At 33.5% G+C, this 20,866-nt stretch overlaps 1 protein-coding gene across 6 annotated transcripts in view; it reads left to right on the top strand.

The window, feature by feature from the left end:
- MYBL1 (MYB proto-oncogene like 1) overlaps positions 1–19,964 on the top strand; it is a 34,169-nt gene extending 14,205 nt beyond the window's left edge. Inside the window, exons 6-16 of one of the 6 annotated variants that reach the window (XM_058528802.1) lie at positions 551–725; positions 3,142–3,216; positions 3,785–3,889; positions 7,872–8,102; positions 9,193–9,561; positions 11,441–11,583; positions 12,011–12,125; positions 15,154–15,270; positions 15,359–15,463; positions 15,902–16,081; positions 17,335–19,964. In XM_058528802.1, coding sequence (XP_058384785.1) covers positions 551–725; positions 3,142–3,216; positions 3,785–3,889; positions 7,872–8,102; positions 9,193–9,561; positions 11,441–11,583; positions 12,011–12,125; positions 15,154–15,270; positions 15,359–15,463; positions 15,902–16,081; positions 17,335–17,463 — 1,744 coding nt within the window. In that variant the 3' untranslated portion in view covers positions 17,464–19,964. Of the gene's footprint in view, positions 1–550; positions 726–3,141; positions 3,217–3,784; positions 3,890–7,868; positions 8,103–9,192; positions 9,562–11,440; positions 11,584–12,010; positions 12,126–15,153; positions 15,271–15,358; positions 15,464–15,901; positions 16,082–17,334 lie in introns of those variants that run through there. The other 5 variants (XM_058528801.1, XM_058528805.1, XM_058528804.1 and 2 more) reach the window with 5 other exon arrangements.
- Positions 19,965–20,866: the final 902 nt, after the last annotated feature.

Here is a 20,866-nt window from a genome sequence, read left to right as displayed (position 1 = left end):
GTGAAAAAGAATACTGGGATTCTATAATTTGTGGTTTGCTTTTCATGACCATGTTTGTTCCTGGCTTCAAGGCCTTTGTCCTCCCTACGCCCTTTATCTTTAATGTTCTTTTTTCTGTTCTTGTATGGGTGGTTCATTCTTGCCATTCAGATCTTGGCTTCACTGTCGCCTCACAGAGGCCTTCCTGGACCGCCTAATCAAAATTACCCTAGTTTCTCTTTTGTTATCCTACTGTAATGATCTGCATTGTACTGATATTTTTCTTCTTATTTATTATTTTGTTTTTCTATTCTTCCCTCCTTCCCTGCTGCCACATTTCCAATGGGAATGTAAGTTCCATGAGAGCATTTCTTTGTCTTATTCGCTGCTATATCTCCAGTGCTTAGAACTGTGCCTGACATGTTGACATATAGTTTATCTTTTTAATTTAAAAAGTATCTAGTTTCACCAGTTGTAAAAATTTGTTTTAAGCACTTTGTACACTTTATACAGTACTAAAATTTGTGGAATCCTCTTTTTTTTTTTTAAATTATACACTTTCATTTCTTAGGACTGATAATTCTATCAAAAACCATTGGAATTCTACTATGCGAAGAAAAGTGGAACAGGAGGGCTACTTACAAGATGGAATAAAATCAGAACGATCTTCATCTAAACTTCAACACAAACCTTGTGCGACTGTGGACCATTTGCAAACCCAGAATCAGTTTTACATACCTGTTCAGGCACATACTTTTAATACCTTTATTATTTTTGAAATTTCTTTAGTTTGCTATATGGGAAGGTGCTTGGTTTCTTAATAGAACAAATACAACATATATTAAGGGGAATAGACATATAAATTTCCAAACTGAAAAAGATATGCCATAACTAGCTGTTAAACCATTAGTGGAGGTTTATCTCTACTTGTTTTGATTGATAAATATTTGGGGGGCAACTCATTAAAATGTTTCCTTTTATATGTGATTTTTACATTATCTAGTTAAGAAACTTAGTATGTACGTTTCCTAATACTATCATTCTTTGATTCATTCATGATTCATTTATGATTCAAAGCTAATGGTCATCTGTGCTTTAACATCTATTGTAGTTTTTAAAAAAATTTGTGTAATTGTAGTATTGCTTATCTCTGAGAGGTAAGTGTACATAAAATGGTTTAAAGGATAAAATAGTAAAAAACCATTCAAGCCATCATTTTGGGGGGTGTGGTAAATAATTGGTTCTTTGATGGCATTCAACTTTGCTTTTCTCCCTAATAACCTATCAGTTGAGTAACTTCAGTCTTTGTTTAGACAAGTTCATTTGAGTAGGTATTACTCAAGTTTGTAACAGGGCAAGCTCTATTTTCCTTACCATGCATTTTCCTACCTGCAAGAAATTAGTTTAGGAGTTTTCTTAAGGTTTGTTTTACATTTCCCTGTCTACCTGTCTGTCGTGCCATTTTTCATGTTGAGCCGTTCTTGGTTCTTGTCATATAAAATGTAAAGATTAAGTCAGGACTTAATGGTATCTACCAAAAGATAAAATTTGGCTAGGTGTTAAAAATCTGTGCTTAGTAATTCCTCAGATTTATTTTATTCCATTAAATATACATTTTTTTAAGGCGTAATTTTAAAAGAACCACTTAGAAAAAGTAATGACATCTTAATTTACAAATAGGAAAACATGTGAAGATAGTATATGTAGTTATCTGCTGATACTCAATACCTTAAGGTTTTTATCTTCTGTTTCTTTACATTTTTCTTTAGAGTCCTAGATTTCAGCAGCATAAACTGAAACATTCTGCTTCTATCTTAGAAAGGTTATCATTTAAATTTATTTTTTTAACTCATAGAAAGATAATTTTTAAAATTATTTGGGGCCAAAGGAATATTTAACAGTCTCAATCAAAATATGTTGGAAAGATAAGGATATTTCTTGTACTTTAAGAATTGTATAATTCTTGAAAGCTTTATGTTTTCATAGTTTAATTCATTTAAACTGCTAAAAAGATAATTCTAGTTTTGACTAGAAAGAAAAAAATGGATTGGTTTGAAATACTATCAGAGATTTTAATGAAAAGTTTGAGAAAGATAAGTTTCTAATTCGTTGGAGTTACCAAGTTGAACAATAACTGATACTGATCAAGTATTGTGAAAATTAAGTTCTGTGTTAGAAGTTATGTGTAATGATTCTGTGTTATAGTGATTTAAATAGGCCATTATGAAAAATAGACAATTTCATATTTATATTTATTAGATTTTAAAGTTTTTAAAAATGCCTTCTGTCATATTTCTTCCCACCATTGCACACTAAATTTGCATGCAACTTCAATATTCTTATTACAGATACTTTAGAAAAGAAGCAGAGTGATTCTTAATCTATTGGTAGAGTATTAAAAAGTACATGAGTGATTCTGATTATTTTTCTAAGACAAGTAATAGAAGCCTCTGTTTACATATCTTTCTGTCTGGAGATTGGTACGAGTAGGAGATATGAATACTGCAAAACTTGCTTTAGTCTCCATCTTTCTGAGCGCTTCATATGGACTAGCCCCTTCCTCTGAAAGACAATAACACAATTACTTTGTTCTCTCGGGGAGATAGAGCAATCCTTCTAACAGCAGACTTAAAAAGATATTTGGTGGATATTATAGCTAATAGGTTGATTGGCTGATAAATCTAGGCCCAGTAATTTTTTTTTTTTTTAATTTATTTATTTTTCCCCCAAAGCCCCAGTAGATAGTTGTATGTCATAGCTGCACATCCTTCTAGTTGCTGTATGTGGGACGCGGCCTCAGCATGGCCGGAGAAGCAGTGTGTCGGTGCCCGCCCGGGATCCGAACCTGGGCCGCCGGTAGTGGAGCACGTGCACTTAACCGCTAAAGCCACGGGGCCGGCCCGAGGCCAAGTAATTCTAATATTTCATCTAGGAGAATACAGATCTTTCCTAAGTGTTAAGATGTTTAATCAGTAGATTGTAAGAACAGAGATGGAGTTATTAGCTAAGAAACTACTGTAGGTATGAATATTTAAAGTTAACAGAGATACTTTCTGAGTTTTTAATGTTGATATTTTGTCAAGAGTTTTTGTGCTTTGCCTCAGATTTTAAAAATTTATCTAGTGTTATATGTACAATATTAATGTTTTAATTTCTTTTTAGATCCCAGGCTATCAGTATGTGTCACCTGAAGGCAATTGTGTAGAACATGTTCAGACTTCTTCTGCTTTTATTCAGGTAACTTTTTTATTTATAACCAAAAAGAAAACAAAGGAAATGCTTTCAAACATATTTTTGAAAGTCTAATATTGCCTGTTTCCTCATCTATAAAACAAGAACAAAAACAATACTATCTGTTCTGTTTACTTTGAGCATTATTATATTAAAGGAGAAAGTTTGTTAGTAGGTTTGAGAAATATAAACTGTACAAATGTAAGGTGTACAGATATTGGTGTACAACACCAATAAAGTGGTCCTTTCATTCTTCCAACTTAAAGTGTTCAGATTGTGAATGGACATATTAATTAAAACATACTCCAGACGTAAATTTTTAAATTGACATAGATGATACAATATAAGTTTTTTTATGCATTTGAATTTCCCAAATCTTTTCTGTTAAATTGAAAATATTTACCAGCACCTTTTTAGGTACCAGAGGGATTGTCATAATTGAGTATTTGGGATTTAGTAGTATTAAGCTTTACTAGTGAATATAGATTTTATGCTGCATAGAAGAAAATAAAAATTAGCACACTAATAATGATAATAAAGCAATTATGTAAGTAGCCTGTTTAACTTATTTTAGCAACCCTTTGTTGATGAAGATCCTGATAAGGAAAAAAAAATAAAGGAACTTGAGTTGCTTCTTATGTCAGCTGAGAATGAAGTTAGAAGAAAGCGAGTTTCGTCGGTAAGAAATAAGCTTCAGTGTTTAGATGTTATTGTTAGAATCCTTTATTTGCTTAAATGCTTTTATAGTTTTCATCAGCACTGACTTTCGTATGTCAACAAGTGGAAAGCATATTCATTATGACTTCAGATTTTAATATGGACTAAAAATAGTTTCTCTAATTTTCGACTTTGGGGTTGCCTGATTTTGATATGCCTCTCTTTGAGCGTATTTTACAATATCTGTATTAAATGCTTCTTGAGTCATAAATGTCAAGCAGACTTAAATTATAATTTTCCATATATGTATTTGTGAAAATGATGTGTGGTTTGGATTAGGCTTTGGTTTTATTTTAGACATTTCATGTAATGATGGCTTTAATAGAAAAATAATAAAGCTTAAAAAATAAAGAAATAGATGTGTAGAGATTTGTTTGCTCCAAAATTATTTTTATTCTGTCTTTGAAATTTTTTTCTGTTTACTATATTTGGAATATGAATTCAGTAAATTGGAAAAAGTAATAACATTAAAAATATGAGGAAAAGGAACGTTTAGATTTTAGGCTCTCTAAAGAAATTTTTATATAGATGTTGGGTTTTGGTTACCAGGTGTGAAAACTATTGTCTGAGATTTGGTTGATGAAAACAACTAGGACTATTAAATTAGGATAAATGATAATCAGTCTAGCTAAGTTAAACAGGCTATGCTAGATGGATTAAAGGAGAAAAAAAAAAGTTTGTACTTAAATGGTAGTTTAAGAAGTTTAATTTCCTGAGACTTTTTACATTTAGGAAAGGATTTTTCTTGGTTTGGGGCTGAATGAGGGGACAATACATTTAGAGTGATTGGGAACTAATACAAAATTACTAAAGAGAGTAACGTGAGATTTTGATATAGTATTATGAGGCAACTGGTGATGTCTTTATACCATTTAAGAGAGTATTAATAAAAATGACATCTATTAATTTTAATAGATGAGATATATACCATAGGAAAAGTAGTTTTTGTTTTGAAACTGCAAAAACCATGGGCAAATAGGAAGACCTGAAGTATACTTACCTTAAAGTTAATTTAGGTTTTATTAAGAAGCTACAAATAAATAGTTATGGTTAAAAAGTCCACATTTGTAGGTAATTATATCATGTTTAAACCATTTTTGATTTTTTTGATAGTAGTCTATCATTTTTAATTTAACAAGAAAATATAAGTAGCTAAAAGAATTGGCATTTTGCATTAGAAAGAGAGAAAGTTATTAATTTCTTTTTTTTTTTTTGGACTTGCTGGCTCATAAAGATCTGGTTGAATAAGGAGACTGGAGATTCTAGATGCTAGTGGGAACTTGTTGCACCCAGTAGAATAGACTCCATACACATACAAAGGATTTATTTATTTATTTATTTATTTTGTGAGGAAGATCAGCCCTGAGCTAACATCCATGCCAATCCTCCTCTTTTTGCTGAGGAAGACTGGCTCTGAGCTAACATCTATTGCCAATCCTCCTCCTTTTTTTTTTTCCCCCCAAAACCCCAGTAGAGAGCTGCATGCCGTAGTTGCACATCCTTCTAGTTGCTGTATGTGGGACGCCGCCTCAGCATGGCCAGAGAAGCAGTGCGTTGGTGCGTGCCTGGGATCCGAACCCGGGCCGCCAGTAGCGGAGCGTGCGCACTTAACCGCTAAGTCACGGGGCTGGCCCACAAAGGATTTATTCTTAACAATTATGTGATAGTAATGAGTGCCATTTTACTGAGTATCCATTATATTCCACTGTTGTGGGTGTGTTATATGTATTCTTGGTAATCCTTATATTAATTCTGTGAAGTAGGTGGTTTATTGTTAGGGATTCAGATTCGAGTGTATATTATTCCAACCCTACAGTTTTTCCAGCGGGCCCAGTGACCTGCCTCTTTGAATCTTTTTCCCACCTGCAAACTCAACTGAAATGCGTATGGTTTGGAAGCTGTCTTTAGATAGTGATTGTAAACTCAATGGTAATGAAGTAAGATTAATTTCTTTTATGTTCAGGAAACTTGAAAACAAGTGGAACTTGTTTTGCAACAGTGTTGAAAACTTGTTTTTTCACCTTACTTAACTTGAAACTTAACATTGTTATTGTAGATCTCTAGCACATTCTAGCAATTTTTAATAGTAATAGGAACCATTTACTGAGTGTTTCCTATGTACTGGGCAATATGCTCTTTATAATTTTATTTATTTATTTATTTTTCCCCCAAAGTCCCAGGAGATAGTTGTACATCATAGCTGCACATTCTTCTAGTTGCTGTATGTGGGACGCGGCCTCAGCATGGCCGCAGAAGCAGTGCATCTGTGCGCGCCCGGGATCTGAACCCGGGCCGCCTGCATCGGAGCGCACACACTTAACCGCTAAGCCACGGGGCCGGCCCAATATGCTCTTTAAAATATGGTAGTTACTAGCCACATTTAATTTTAAATAAAATTTAAAAATTCAGCTCCTCAGTTGCACTAGCCACATTTTGGTTGCTCATATGGCTAGTGGCTCCCATATTGAGCAGCTTCAGAGGTAGAAAAATTTTATCACCTCAGAAAGTTCTATTGGACAGTGCCACACATTTACATATTGTTTTTCTTTTTTTCCCAGTTTTACTGAGATATAATGAACATACAGCACTATATAATTTTAAGATGTACAGCATAATGAATTGATGTACATATGTTGTGAAATGATTACCACAGTAAGTTTAGTTAACATCCATCATCTCATATAGGTAGCCAAAAAAAAAAGAAAAAGAGAAAAATATTTTTTTCCTTGTGATAAGAACTCTTAGGATGTACTCTATTAACAACTTGCAAATTACATATTATTTCTTTTTTTTTTTTTGGAAGCTTTTTTTTTTTTTTTTGTGAGGAAGATCAGCCCTGAGCTAACATCCATGCCAATCCTCCTCTTTTTGCTGAGGAAGACTGGCCCTGGGCTAACATCCGTGCCCATCTTCCTCTACTTTATATGGGACGCCGCCACAGCATGGCTTGACAAGTGGTGCGTTGGTGCGTGCCTGGGATCCGAACCCGGGCCGCCAGCAGTGGAGTGCGCGCACTTAACCACTACACCACAGGGCCAGCCCCTACATATTGTTTCTTAATCATAACTCTTCAAGGTCTCTTTCCTTGTTTTTTATTATGAGACACTAAGAAACTACGCTTAAAAGATAAGTAAATTGCCCAGTGTACATCTCTAGAGAGGTAAAGAAAAATGACACAGTTCCTGACTTCAAAGGATTTTCTCGGCATTGGGGACACCGACAAGAAACAGAATGTGGTGTGATAAAATAAATCACAAAGTTTTATGGGAGCACATAGGAGAGGTGCCTAATTGAGATTTAGGTAGTCAGGGAAGGGTTCCTGGAAGAAATCCTGTTTGAGCTCAGTCTTGAAAGACAGGCGATGACAGTAGATGAACTAGGACGTTATTATGAATGAAACTGGTAGAAGTGTATAATCAGTTGGAGTACTTTCCAATATTTGGACTGTATCTTAAATGAGGAATAGGAGTTTTCCCTGGTCAGTAGGTTGGGGAGCATTCTAAATAAAGGGACCAGCAATACATGCAGAGGCACTCCAGGGTAAAAGACTAACTCATCAGGGAATTGCAAATACTGTAGTTGGGTATTCTTGGGAGGAGGGCTTGTGACTGGAAGTGTTGGGAGATGAAATTTGAAAGGTAGAGAGAGGCCAGATTCTGGGAGTTTGGACTTTATGTTCTAGATTGTTAAAATATTAGATTGTTTTGTCTCACCGTGACTTTATAAATTAAAAAAAAAATTTAGAAAAAGAAATACAGTCAAGAGATGAGGTTTAATGAAAAAAATTTTTATATCAATTTTGAGGAAAGATAGTATATTTGCTACTATATTTTTAGCTGAAATGTTGTGAAGTATATTGTTCTAGAAAAAACTCTTAAAATCCAAATTTATGCTTAGGTAGAGAATGACAAATAATATTCAAATTTCTTTTGTACTTTTAGCAGCCTGGAACCTTTTCCAGCTGGTCTGGTAGTTTCCTCATGGATGATAGCATGTCTAATACTCTAAATAGCCTCGAGGAGCACACTAGTGAGTTTTACAGTACGGATGAAAATCAGACTGTATCTGCTCAGCAGAATTCACCCACAAAGTTCCTGACTGTAGAGGCAAATGCTGTGCTGTCCTCTCTACAGACCATCCCAGAATTTGCAGAGACTCTAGAACTTATTGAATCTGTAAGTTTGAAATTGTGAGATTATCAAAAGCTCAATTTTAGTTACATGCTTTCCTATTCAGAAACTCAGTTTAATGGACACTGACCAGTTTTATGTTGAGCATTACTTTGTATGTTATGCTTAATTTTGTTCTAATATTTTGTAGTGACTTCTGGCAAAAAAAAATATATATATATGTATATCTATATACACACACATCTTTCTCTAGTATGTACCTTGTATAGAATTTTTAAAAATTAAAAATTTAATAATTCATTTTTGGTTATACAAGTTGTATAAGTATATTAGAGATAGTTGGAAACCAGAGAAAACTGTAAAGAAGAAAATTAAAATCCTCCATAAACCCAGAGTTAATAATTTGAGGTATTTCCTTTCAGTTTGTTTTCTATACATATAAAACACACATATTCATATATTTTTAAACCCAAATATATACTTATGTGTTATGTTTGTGGATTTCTTTTCCACATTATATCATGAGCATGTTTCTGTTTTCTTAACTTTTTTTAAACTTGAATTTTAATGGCTTCATAGCATTCTATCATATGAATGTAATTATTTACCCAGTGTACTATTATTATTGGACATTTAGGTAGTGTCCAGTTTTTCAGTATTACAGATTGCAGAATATATTATGTAAAGCTTTGTGCAAATCATGACTATGCACAAAGCACATGATTATTAGGTTAAATTGAATTTCTGGATCAGAGTTCTATGCACATTACCAAATGATTATGCAGAATTGGATAGTATTTTTCTGATGTGGAATAGAGTGTGAAGTTTTATGATGATTTGTACTCTTTGATAATAACTTAAAGTAATTTTTCCTTTTATTTAAAATACTTTGATAGTAAGCTTCAGCTACTGAATTAGATGAGATATTATTTTGTGATGTTCCAAATTGGAGTTGCAGTAAAACCATAATCTGTAACTTTCAAATGGTCTTGCTTAAAAAAAGATAAACAAGGAAAGCCTATTTCTCCTGATAAAAATGTGTGGTTAATTAACTGTGGAATCATCATCCTATGTTCAAGATTAGATTTAATTAGGTTATAGCATTAACTTCAGTTGAGAATTTAATTTATTGCAGGATCCTGTAGCGTGGAGTGACGTTACCAGTTTTGATCTTTCTGATGCTGCTGCTTCTCCTGTCAAGTCCACCCCCGTTAAACTAATGCGAATTCAGCGCAACGAAGGAGCCATGGAATGTCAATTTAACGTCAGTCTTGTGCTTGAAGGAAAAAAAAATGGTTGTAACGGTGCAGACAGTGAAGCTGTTCCTTTAACATCCCCAAATGTGGCCAAGTTTAGCACTCCACCGACCATCCTCAGAAAGAAGAGAAGAATGCGAGTGGGTCAGTCCCTAGTCAGTGAACTTAGCGATGGCTCATTCAGTGATGGCGGTAATACAGCACTAAAACACACACCGGTGAAAACACTACCATTTTCTCCTTCTCAGGTAGTCATGTGGTTTTGTTTATGTTTCCAAATGTTGATGAGCTAGATTACATTAGATCGTTAATATCCTTACTAGCAGTTCATTGCTTTGATATCACATAAAAATGGATAAGGTATTTAAATGTATACATGAGAATGCTACGCTCTGATAAATCAGAAGGTATGTCACAAAGTGTAGTAGTTGCATATAGTATCTTACAATTTTTAGAGCTAAACGGGATGTTTTAGATATGTAGTTCCACATCTTTATAGCACTCATTAGGAAACAGGCCCCAAAAGGTATAATGATTTCCCCAAAGTTATCTAATGGCAGAGCTGAGACTGAGATCCAGTTTCCTGACTAACTGTTCAACAGATATCAGGTATATATCCGTGGACAACTGCTCACTGTAAGAATTTCATGTGTCAGAAGGTTTTCTAGGAATGTCAGGAACTACCTGCTTTCTCCTGTAACGGAATGGGCAGTAGATATTTGTTTTAGGGCAGACTATACCTCTTAAAATACTATCTTTCTTAATGAATACTATGTTCCAGGCTGCTAAACACTTTTTTTTTTACAGCATCTCAGTTAATCCTCTTTCAAAAAACCTTAGGAGGTAGGTAGAATGAAATTCAGAAGTTAAGCAGTTTGTCTGAGGTCAGTCAGTAAAAGATGGAGCTGGTGTTTGCTTGCAAGTGTCTTGACAGAGGTTAAAAAGTCTTATGGGAGAAGGAAATTTAATGGACAAATAAACTTGGAGGATGCTGGGATATTATTGGAGGTATTTTGACGCTGGGAAGATGAGGATCTGGCAGTACACAACCAGTGTGTTCTCTGAAAATTGTGTCTTCAAGCTTCCAGAGATGCTGTTTACACAGACTACAATGTGAATAGTGCACCCCCCTCCCCCACCCCAGCCCTCAGAGTTACAAAGCATCCAGAGAAGGTGAACTGGGCTCGGGCACACTAGCGATTTTCTATTTGTGGAGTTTTGCACACTAGCAATTTTTGTTGAAGTGTAAATTCCAAGGTGAGAAGGTGAGGCATGATTATAAAGACCTTATATCCCATGGCAAAGAGTTTGGATTTTATCCTGTCATTGGTGGGCATCACTGCAGGGTTTTAAGACGGTTGACTGCTAATCTTAGGGTTAAGTATATTATAGCACATAATAGGAGCCAGAAGTGATAGAGCTAGAATTCATTCCAGTTATAAGTAGCCTTGAAGCAATTTCCACTTCTTCTTACCACTGCTTCTAATCTGTTGGCTACAAAAATAAATTAGTATTTCACAATTGTATGTAAGTTAAGATCCAATGAGTAAATTGTGTCATTTGGAAAGTGGACTCTGTGATACCAATTTTGGCTGTTCAAAGGTTCTGAGCTGTGTTCTAAATAGGGAAATTCGCCAGACAGCTGTATTTCTTATAAGCAAAGCATTAATATTATATTCTGAATTCAAAGTATTCTCATAGAAAAGGACACTTAAGGTCATTTATTGATAAAACAATAAAACATTTTTTTCAGTTACATTGTTGTAGAAAACTGTTACATTTAACACAGCAGCTATTTATGGCTTCTATAAATTCCTGTTTGATTATATACTATTCTAAAATTTTTGTACTGTGTTTAGTAACTTTTGAACATTTGTTAAACTACTATTTCTTGAATGCCTGTTATGTACTGAACACTGTTCTAAGAGCTGGGGAGGCAGTGATGAACAAAAGAAAAATTCCTGCCCTCATGGAGCATAATTTTCATGGAGTGGAATGTAAATGTACTATTATTGATAATCCTTTCCTAAGAGGAATGGGGAAATAATTTGAAAATCTTATCAGTTAATATTTGTGTAGGAATTTTGACATTCTAGAAATTGTCTTTAAACTCTTTCCTTTTTTTAGTTTTTCAACACATGCCCTGGAAATGAACAAATTAATATAGAAAATCCTTCATTTACATCAACCCCTATTTGTGGGCAGAAAGTTCTCATTACAACTCCTCTTCATAAAGAAACAACCCCTAAAGATCAAAAGGAAAATGTAGGGTAAGTAGGTATTAAATAATTGCATTAGAGAAAATTGGGAAGCACAGTTTCAAGAGTAGATTAGCTTTTTGTCCATTTATACATATATTATAATCTCTATTCATATGGGACTTAGAATTTAAAAAAAATCATAACTTGATCCCTAGGAGACTGAAAACCAGCTTACTGTAGTGTAACACTTTGATCTCAAGCAAAACATCATTTTTAGTACTTTCTTCTACATTAGTCCTTTTTTCTATTTTAAGATCATTGATTGGAATAAGAATTAGTTTAGGCAGGCATACTTTAAAATAGTCCTGGAATGTTTAAATAAAGCATGTGTATATGCAAGAAAAATTTAGTATGTGCTTTTGTCATGGCTTTGCTTTCCTTAACTCATATGAAATCAAATTTTGATTATAATGCAAATACCTAAATGATTGCATAGGTTTAGAACACCTACTATTAGAAGATCTATATTGGGTACCACACCAAGAACTCCTACTCCTTTTAAGAATGCGCTTGCTGCTCAGGAGAAAAAGTATGGACCTCTTAAAATTGTGGTATGTATACTCTTTTATTCTTAAGAATTTTCCTAATTTTAATAAAACACAAATTTTGATTTTTTTCCTTGATTTTTAACATTTTAAAAAAGATATTCACTGAAATTGATAAAAAATTTTATACTTTGATTTATGAGTTTGAATTTGTGTTAGTCTTTTTCCTTGACGTGTGTAAATAAACCTTTACTTGGCTTGTTTTGAATTCTTACTTTCTTTATATTATATCATCTAGAGAAAGCAAATCAAGTGTCAGTAGAACCCTTAATACTAAAATCCACCTTTTAGTAGTTTCAGTAGTGATTACCTGCAGTAGAATAAAATTATTTTAATATTTTGGTATACATAAGCACTTTCCTTATAATATTGATAAAACTGATTGATCAGTATAGCTCTTTAAGGCTCAGTTTCCTCTTCTATCCAATGGAGATCATGAAATACATCCCAGAGGGTTATTTGTGAAGATAAAAGAGATAACAGAAATAAAAGGGCTGGTGCCAAGTTTCAAGTAGTACTGTATGTGCTCAGTTGCTACTATTATTATTTTAATAATAGTGGTAGCAAGAGTGGTTCATGAATGGAGATGGGTATGGGTAGTGTTATCTGTGCTTTCATATATATATACATTGTCAACCTTGAAGTACCTTAAATGAACCCTGGGCATTCTCATTCTAGGAAGATACAGATTTATGACAAATTAGGTTCATTACAAATAAAATTTGAGTTTTAAAATATTGATCACTTCTAGTATTGGTCACTTTAGTTATGTTCTTCTATTTTTAGTCACATTTTGGGTAGATTCATCAATAAATTCTAGTTTACTTGATTTAATCAATTTTTTTACCAAAAGGCGTGTCACACTCTAAACTCTTCTAGTCTTTACTCTTTTTTGAAATACTGTTTTAGAGGGTACGTAGTAGGATTGATCAAGTCTTTTTGTCACTTAGCTCTATATACTGCTGTGAACAATTATATTCTCTTTAGAGCTCTCTAGAATTTTTATATATGCATATACACATAAGAAAAGTGAGATCACACTTTATGTACTATTTTCTAATCTTTTTTTATTTAAGTTAATAAATATATATACTTGTCCCATAATTTTTAATGTTTGTGTAATATTCCATTGTATGAAATTACCTAATTGATTTAACTAATCTGTTTCATAATTTTGCTCTTCATTTTTAAAACTTATCATTAATTCAACAAGTATTGAGTGCCTGCTAGGTGCCAGGCGGTGTGCTAGGCTTTGGGGATGTAATTGAACACGTCAGGTATGGTTCCTGCTTTCACAAGAGTATGTAGCCTAATTGAGAGTTAGACAAATAAACAATGATTCGAAGGCATTTAAAAATTCTCTAGTGCCTCAGGGTCACTTGGTCAACATAAAAGTTGAATAAAAATTATCATTTTAATAATAGTGCATGAGAAATTAGGTTTCAAGTGACCTAGAATTCCTGTCAGTTTGTTCACATTTGGGAAGAATTTATCCATTGCCAAAACAGATCATTTTCATCAACAATTTAAGATAAAAGGAAGATAATGATTTAGTAAGTAAAATTTCTAAAATATCTGTAGGCTCCTACATGTCTTTGCAGCACGCTGAGTTTTCATTCCTCCTGCTCCTCCTCTTCCAGTTGTTTACTGAGTCCTTGCTCTGTGCCACCCACTTAGCTCTCTAGTATATCTTACTGTGAGTCACATGCACTCTTTAGAGATTGGCTTAAATGTCTGTGGCCTTCTTAATAAACATTGAGTCCTCTAATATTTATTGAAAATTACTCAAAAGACTAAAAACTTTCGAAGTCCTTTAAATATAAATCCATTACTTTTGGTAGTATCAATCCTGAGAAGTATTAAATGCAGCAGTTCTTTGTTACATTAGGACAATTAAGAGAGTAATTCTTGGTAGTGAATGAATTCATCTTTGTCTTAGCCACTTCTCTAGGACATTTGTATTCTCATGGGGGAAAAAAACAGATTCTAGATTTCTTTTTAAGAATACCTAATCTATGTTCTTTGTGAAATGTAATCCTTAAAACAAAAGCTCTTGGAGCAACACACAGAAATACTGACATATTTCCTGCATGTCTCAGGCTGTAGAGGAGAGCACTTTTAAAATTCTATTTCCATTTTTGAAGTTTGTGAGAGCTGTGAAATCTCATTTATATATGAGATTTCTCCCTGACTTCGCTGACTGGGAACATAAGCTGCTGGCCATTATGTGCTGCCAGTTCTTTTATTTAGTGGAACTTTGATTCCCTTTTTTTTTTAAAAGCAGATCTTGATTTTGGTAGGTGTTAAGCTTGATAGAATTTAAATTTTTTTTCTGAGGCCTACAGTGTGCTTAGCTATTTGATAGAAAGCTAGGTGAATAATATTTTGAGACTATTTTATTATTCAGTCCACACTCAAGTATCCTGCTGTATCCTGCCCTCCCACACTCCAGTGCTCACATAGACACACACCCTCCTGTACTCCAGCCAACACTCACACACGCACTTCTTGAACACCGTTCTCAGCTCTAAGCTTAAGGCTAGGTTAACAAAAACGTATACAAATATGAAAAAGATGTGTTCGCTGCTCTTAAGTAGCTCACACATATAGTGGTAAGAGAAACATGTTAACTGGTAATTACACACTATATAAGAAGTACAGTAAAAGTAGAAGGAGAGCTAGTTCTACAGTTCCTATTCCTATTTTTATATAAAAATACTTGGAAACTAATTTCTTTCTTTTCTGTTTAATTCTGAGGATCCTAATTGAAGCAGGAGCTACAATAGGTTCCCCAAAAGGACGATTTTTGTTTAGTAGCCTAGAATGAAGAAAATGCCACACTTCATTCAGTGCTTGCCGTGTGCAATATCATTTTTGCCATAAATCTGATTAATTAATTCAACTTCTGTATCCATAGGGACTGGGAGAAAATTATGCCAATAATGAAAAAGTATAAAAGATGGGTTTCTATATATGGGGAGAAAAAGGAATTGCTATAAAAGACTTTTTAAAAACCCTTTTAAAAACAATTTAGTCACAGCCACTTGCCTTCTTGGAAGAAGATATTCGGGAAGTTTTAAAAGAAGAAACTGGAACAGACATATTCCTCAAAGAGGAAGATGAACCTGCTTACAAAAGCTGCAAACAAGAGGTAATCTTTTAGTATTATTGTTAATAAAAGTCTTATTGTGTCCAAGTGACTTTGCCATAAGGTTTCTATTGTAAATTATTCATTCTAGCATACTGCTTCTGTGAAGAAAGTCAGAAAATCACTGGTTTTAGATAACTGGGAAAAAGAAGAACCAGGTACTCAACTGTTGACTGAAGACATTTCAGACATGCAGGTGTGTAAGGAATTTTTTTTTTTTTATTAAAATGGTTGCTTTAAGTCCTCATGGTTCTTGTTTCATTGTGTGGACAGTTCATTAGAAATTCATAGAGAGTTTCATTTAGTATTATTCTGCCTAGTTCAGAGAGAAACTATTAACTGTAGAGAATATTTTATTTACTTCCCTGCTTTTTATATTTGTTTTGTTTTGAGAGGCTCTCTTATGTATGATGTCAAAAAATGGTAGTTCTCAAAATTTTTAATTTCAATATTTATCTTTAGTTCATTTCTGAAATATTTAATTTTACTACATTACTAGAAATTTCATCAGAGCCAAAAGCTTTCTTGGAGGGAAATGAACAGGGCTTCCACTACCACTTACTCAGTAGTCCCTCTATTTGTCTCCATTTTTGAATTAGTTATTTTATTTCCCTCTTTCTTTTTTCTCTCTTAGTCAGAAAATATATTTACAACATCTTTATTAATGATACCATTATTGGAAATACATGACAATAGGTGCAACTTGACTCCTGAAAAACAAGATATAAATTCAACCAACAAAACATATACACTTAATAAAAAGAAACCAAACCCTAACACTTCCAAAGTTGTCACATTGGAAAAGAATCTTCAGGTATGAATTTATAAATTTCTTTTAGTGATTTTTGTTGTTGTTTATTCAATTATCACTTTGGAATTACTGATCACAAATTATACTTTTTCTTTTTAAATTTGAAATTGACTATAATAGTAACTAAAAATTCACCATTATTTTGTCACTCAAACTAGATTTGGGTTTTTGAGAGACTCATTCATCAGGGCACATATAAACTAAACAATTGGAGTTGTAGCCAAAGACTTTTCTGGTGATTTCTTAAGCACTATTTCATTTTTAAACTAAAGATATCTAAATCCACTTCTGGCACCTCTTCTCCCATGACAAATATGTATAGCCCTAATTGCTATCTTGAAAGGGTAAGTGGTTGGAAGCAGTTTCAGCTTGATTTTGTTGGTATAATGGTTTCCAGTGAACTTTTTGGCTCAGAAGTTGTAAAACAAAATTATTTTTTCTGTTGCTATGCAGCCATTAATGTAGCTGCAAATGAAAGGTGGAAAAATTTGTACTACGTTGTCTTAAGAATTCAATGCAGAGAATTTGAAAGTTCATTGTGGAGGCAGTTTTCTTCTCTACACTACGATGACTGCAGCACTAGCATTCAGTCAAATATGACCATTAAATATGGCCACCTCATCTCTGTCTTGAGCTGCTGCTCTTCAAAGAGCCATGGAGCACATTCTCTTCATGCATTTTAAATGATTTGATTTCCCAGTGTTTAACACAGAACTTTTCAGGAAAATTTATCACAAAGCATGTCGTCCCTGTAATGTAGTAAGTAACCTTTACTCCATTATAAGGGAAGAAAAATGAAACAAATGTAAACTTGACTTGTGTTATGAATATATTTCCTAGTTTTCATGACATAAAGCATTCTTGGCTCATTTTTTGACATTGCATCCTCTCTAAATCTTTTGCAAAATTTTGAAGCAGTAGAGACTGACATTTTTTTCCATGGTAAGACTGATTTGATTTGGGGAGGAGTGGTGGGAACAAAACTTTGAAATGGCCTCCACAGGCCTGTAAACTATATAAAGACAGCTGAAAAATTGACTTTTAAAAAAGTTGATCATAAATATTTCACTAGGTGTTTTTAAAACATAACATCATTGTTTAAGAGGAATCACAATGCCATTATCAAAACAATTTTATAATAATTACTTATCATTGAATATCCAGTCAGTTTAAATAATGGACTTTTAAAAGTCTAATTGTGAAGTAGTATGGATATTTTAGTAATTTTCACATCCCTATTATTATTTTCTTCCTAGTCAAATTGTGAATGGGAAACAGTGGTTTATGGGAAGACAGAAGACCAGCTCATCATGACTGAACAAGCAAGAAGATATTTGAGTACTTACACAGCTACCAGCAGCACATCGAGAGCTCTCATACTGTAATTGTTACTGCAACTGATGAAATGCTCCCCTCCCTCACTGTATTCTGTACTAAATTAGGTTGCAATGAAATTTTTGTCAATTAATTGTTTTTAAAGTTTTTATATAGTCCTAAAACGGTTTGCATCTTTATTCATGTCGGGCAGGCAGAAAGCTAAGCCGCTTAGGTAAGGGGTAGGCAATTCCATAGTTTATTTTTTAAGAGCTGAGATTTTTAAAAATTGTTTTTAAAGAACAAGATGGGAAAATCATATCAGAATGTTCATGGATATTCTAAAAGTGAATTCTCACATATTTTCTTCAGAAGATATATGTTGCTACTCTCTTCATGCTGCAGTTTTGTTTTAGATAGGTGTATGAGTATATATGATTTCTGAAATTAGTCTATGTATGGGAAGCACACATGGTTTTATGAAGTACTTTTTGCCTTTGTGCTGATTTTGTTAGGCTACCATTTACAAAGAAACACAGTGGAAAGGAATTTAAAGGAAGAATAGAAAGTTGCACTACTAATTTTTGGTATTTTTCAAAAACAGTAAAATTAACTACAGTGTTAAATGTATTTATTTGAGCATAGTACTAAAAACAAAAAACATTGAAAAAGAGTTTTTTCCTTATTAGTGAAGAGTCAGTATTTTCATAAATCTCAGAAGAGCTGAGAGTTTTGTTGAATGTATTGTACAGTATATAGGAGCAGGAAAACTTTGTAAATTGGAAAGAAGTCGGTTTTTATAATTTATTTTCATTTTTAAAGCTTAAATGTAGATATTTATACCTATACAGGGTGTCTAGAAGCCAATGTTGTTTCCTGTTATTACAGCTAACACAGTAAAGAACAATTTCGACTTTTAAGTATGAAACAGTAGTAAGCTATAGCTGCAAAGAATACAATATCTATACTGTATGTCACATCTACCTAAATATTGCACTATGCCCTTTAAATCATGTTGGTTATAAAATAGTTCTAAAACTGTGCTAAATAATAATTTAATATTTTCTTTTTAAATTATATGGGGGGTCGTATAAATTAATCTGGTGATTTGTATATGTGTTTGAAATTTTTGCATTTTGTTTAAAAAATAATATGGTACTTTGGTCCCTAAAAACAGTCTGCACTTAGAAGTTTATTATATTTACTTCATGTTTCAGAAGTAGAGAATATTATCTTTTATTTATAAAAATATTTTGTCCTTTTATGAATGTTTTGTATTTCTCTACAGGTTACAACAGTTGCTTCAGTTGCCTGTTTTAGGTGTTTGCACTTATTTTATTTCTTCCTGAAAGAATGTCTTTATTTGCTTTTGTGTAGATTTTGTGTAATTTTTTGAGACATATAATGGCGTGCTGTCAACTTAAACACTGACAGGTAAATAGAATTGTACACTGTAGTTTTAATTATTTATAATTGACACACTCTCTCCCTCTCCACTCCTGAAGTATGCTGCTATAGAAAGTAGCAGAATCGGCTTGCTGCTATGAGAGAAGGAAAGAGCAACCACCACTTGCACTGTGTGAAAAGATAAAAAGCAAATGATGGCAAGTTCTCAAGTTAACTTACTGGAATCAACCATTACCAGGCAAATTCTTGCAAATACCAAAATACTATGTCTTAAAAGAAAACAGCTTAAGATTTTTTGGTGTTTTTATGTTAATAGAAATGGAAATGGAAAAAAGTATTTTAATGCCTAGCTCTTGAACAGTAGACCTAACAGGGTTTTAAGCTATTTAAATCTACTTGCTTGTTTTTGCGTATTATATATAGTGAGAAGTGAAGAAAATGTATGGTACTAAGATTATGACTTGTTGATAACAAATAGATGAACCAATTTGAATCTTCTTAGCATGTTTGTTAAGTATGTTGATTGCTTCCTAATTAATGAACTTCTCACAGAAATTTCACTTTGTGAAACCAATGATTGTAGCAAAATCATACTGGATCATTTTAATTTCAGTTACCTTAAACTAATAGCACATAATGGTTCTTTTGTTTTTTTTTAATGTAGCCTTTAGCTGGTTTGGATGTACATAGTCTCCAATCACCAAAGTATAATATCTTGGAAGAGTTATATTTTTTTAAAGCATAGTTTTTCTTGAGCATTAAATTATCCCAAATATTGCAGATAAGCCCAGGCTTATTTGACATAGTACATATTTGGGTTGGTATTGGTTGAATCCTCCAGTTAACAGCTTTGTTGCTTTTTGCAAGAAGATTTTTAATCTTAAACATGTCAGGCATCTTAAGTCACCTTTATACTGCTACGTTCATTTGAATTTCTTTCAGTATTTTATAAAAATGCCAGGCATACATGTAGCAGCCATACTTGCATGGAAACTGACTACACATATATAGTACTGCATTTTGTTATAAGGTTTTCACATTAATACAGCAATTACCCTGACTAAAGTGAGTTTTTTGATGTATGAGAAAACTTTCCATTGTAAGAGAATCTTGCATACAATGTTGACTATTAACATCCAAAATAAAGCGTCTGTGTACAAGCTGACTCGGCGTTGCTCATTTCACTTTGGTTTTATGTTTTATGGTATTGATTAAACTCTTGAGGACTTAACATTCTGTTCTTAGACCTTTTTCTCCTTTAGAAATCCCTTTACAGGTGATTTTATCTGTTAACGCAATTTGACCTCTTTACTCAACTTTACCTCTTGACCTACTTTACCTTGTATTTCAAGTATTTCCATTTCTTGAACCTCGTTCAGAGCCATATTTTCAACTGCCTTTGGATATTTTCATATGACTCTTCTGTTAACACCTTAAATGCATCATATCCTCTTTTTCCCAACTTGGACCTGCCCTTCCTTTGTTCTAGCTCTCAGTGGTTTTGCCTTCCCTTCTATCATCCACTGAGAAATTGCTTGCCCACCCCCTCCCTCCACTCCCCATGTTGAAATCTGTTGTAAATTCTTAGTCTGCATAAGGCCGCTGCTCTAATTCCATTCCTTCATTTCTTACTTGGATTATTGCACTAATCACTCTGATCTCCATTCTACAGAAATATCAAGAAACTGTGCAGTGACATCAGGGTGTCACCCGGGCAAGGGGACCTGTCACCCCCTCAGGTCTGTGCAGCCCTACGTTGTCTTGGTGAATTCCTCAGCATCCAGATTTCACCTTTAGCCCTCCAGACTCGGAAATCTGATGGATTAACCCACCAAAAATGGGTTTACCTCTCAGTAGAATGCTTATATCAAGTGTGTGAGACTGACACACAAAACCAGAATGCCAATCTGTTAATTTACAGTGTGAACTATAACTGCTGAGAGGACAGCAGGGCACATTCTCTCCATATGTTTTAGCCTAAAGAGACAAATATAAAAAGCACACAGATCTGATTACATCTCTCCTATTCAGAGATCTTCCGTAGTTGTCTGTTGCCTAAATAATAAT

Source organism: Diceros bicornis, chromosome 33, assembly GCF_020826845.1.
Source record: "Diceros bicornis minor isolate mBicDic1 chromosome 33, mDicBic1.mat.cur, whole genome shotgun sequence".
In the NCBI taxonomy this organism is placed as follows: domain Eukaryota; kingdom Metazoa; phylum Chordata; class Mammalia; order Perissodactyla; family Rhinocerotidae; genus Diceros; species Diceros bicornis.
The sequence above is the reverse complement of the archived record's forward strand: the minus strand, read 5'-3'. Positions and strand labels throughout refer to the sequence as shown.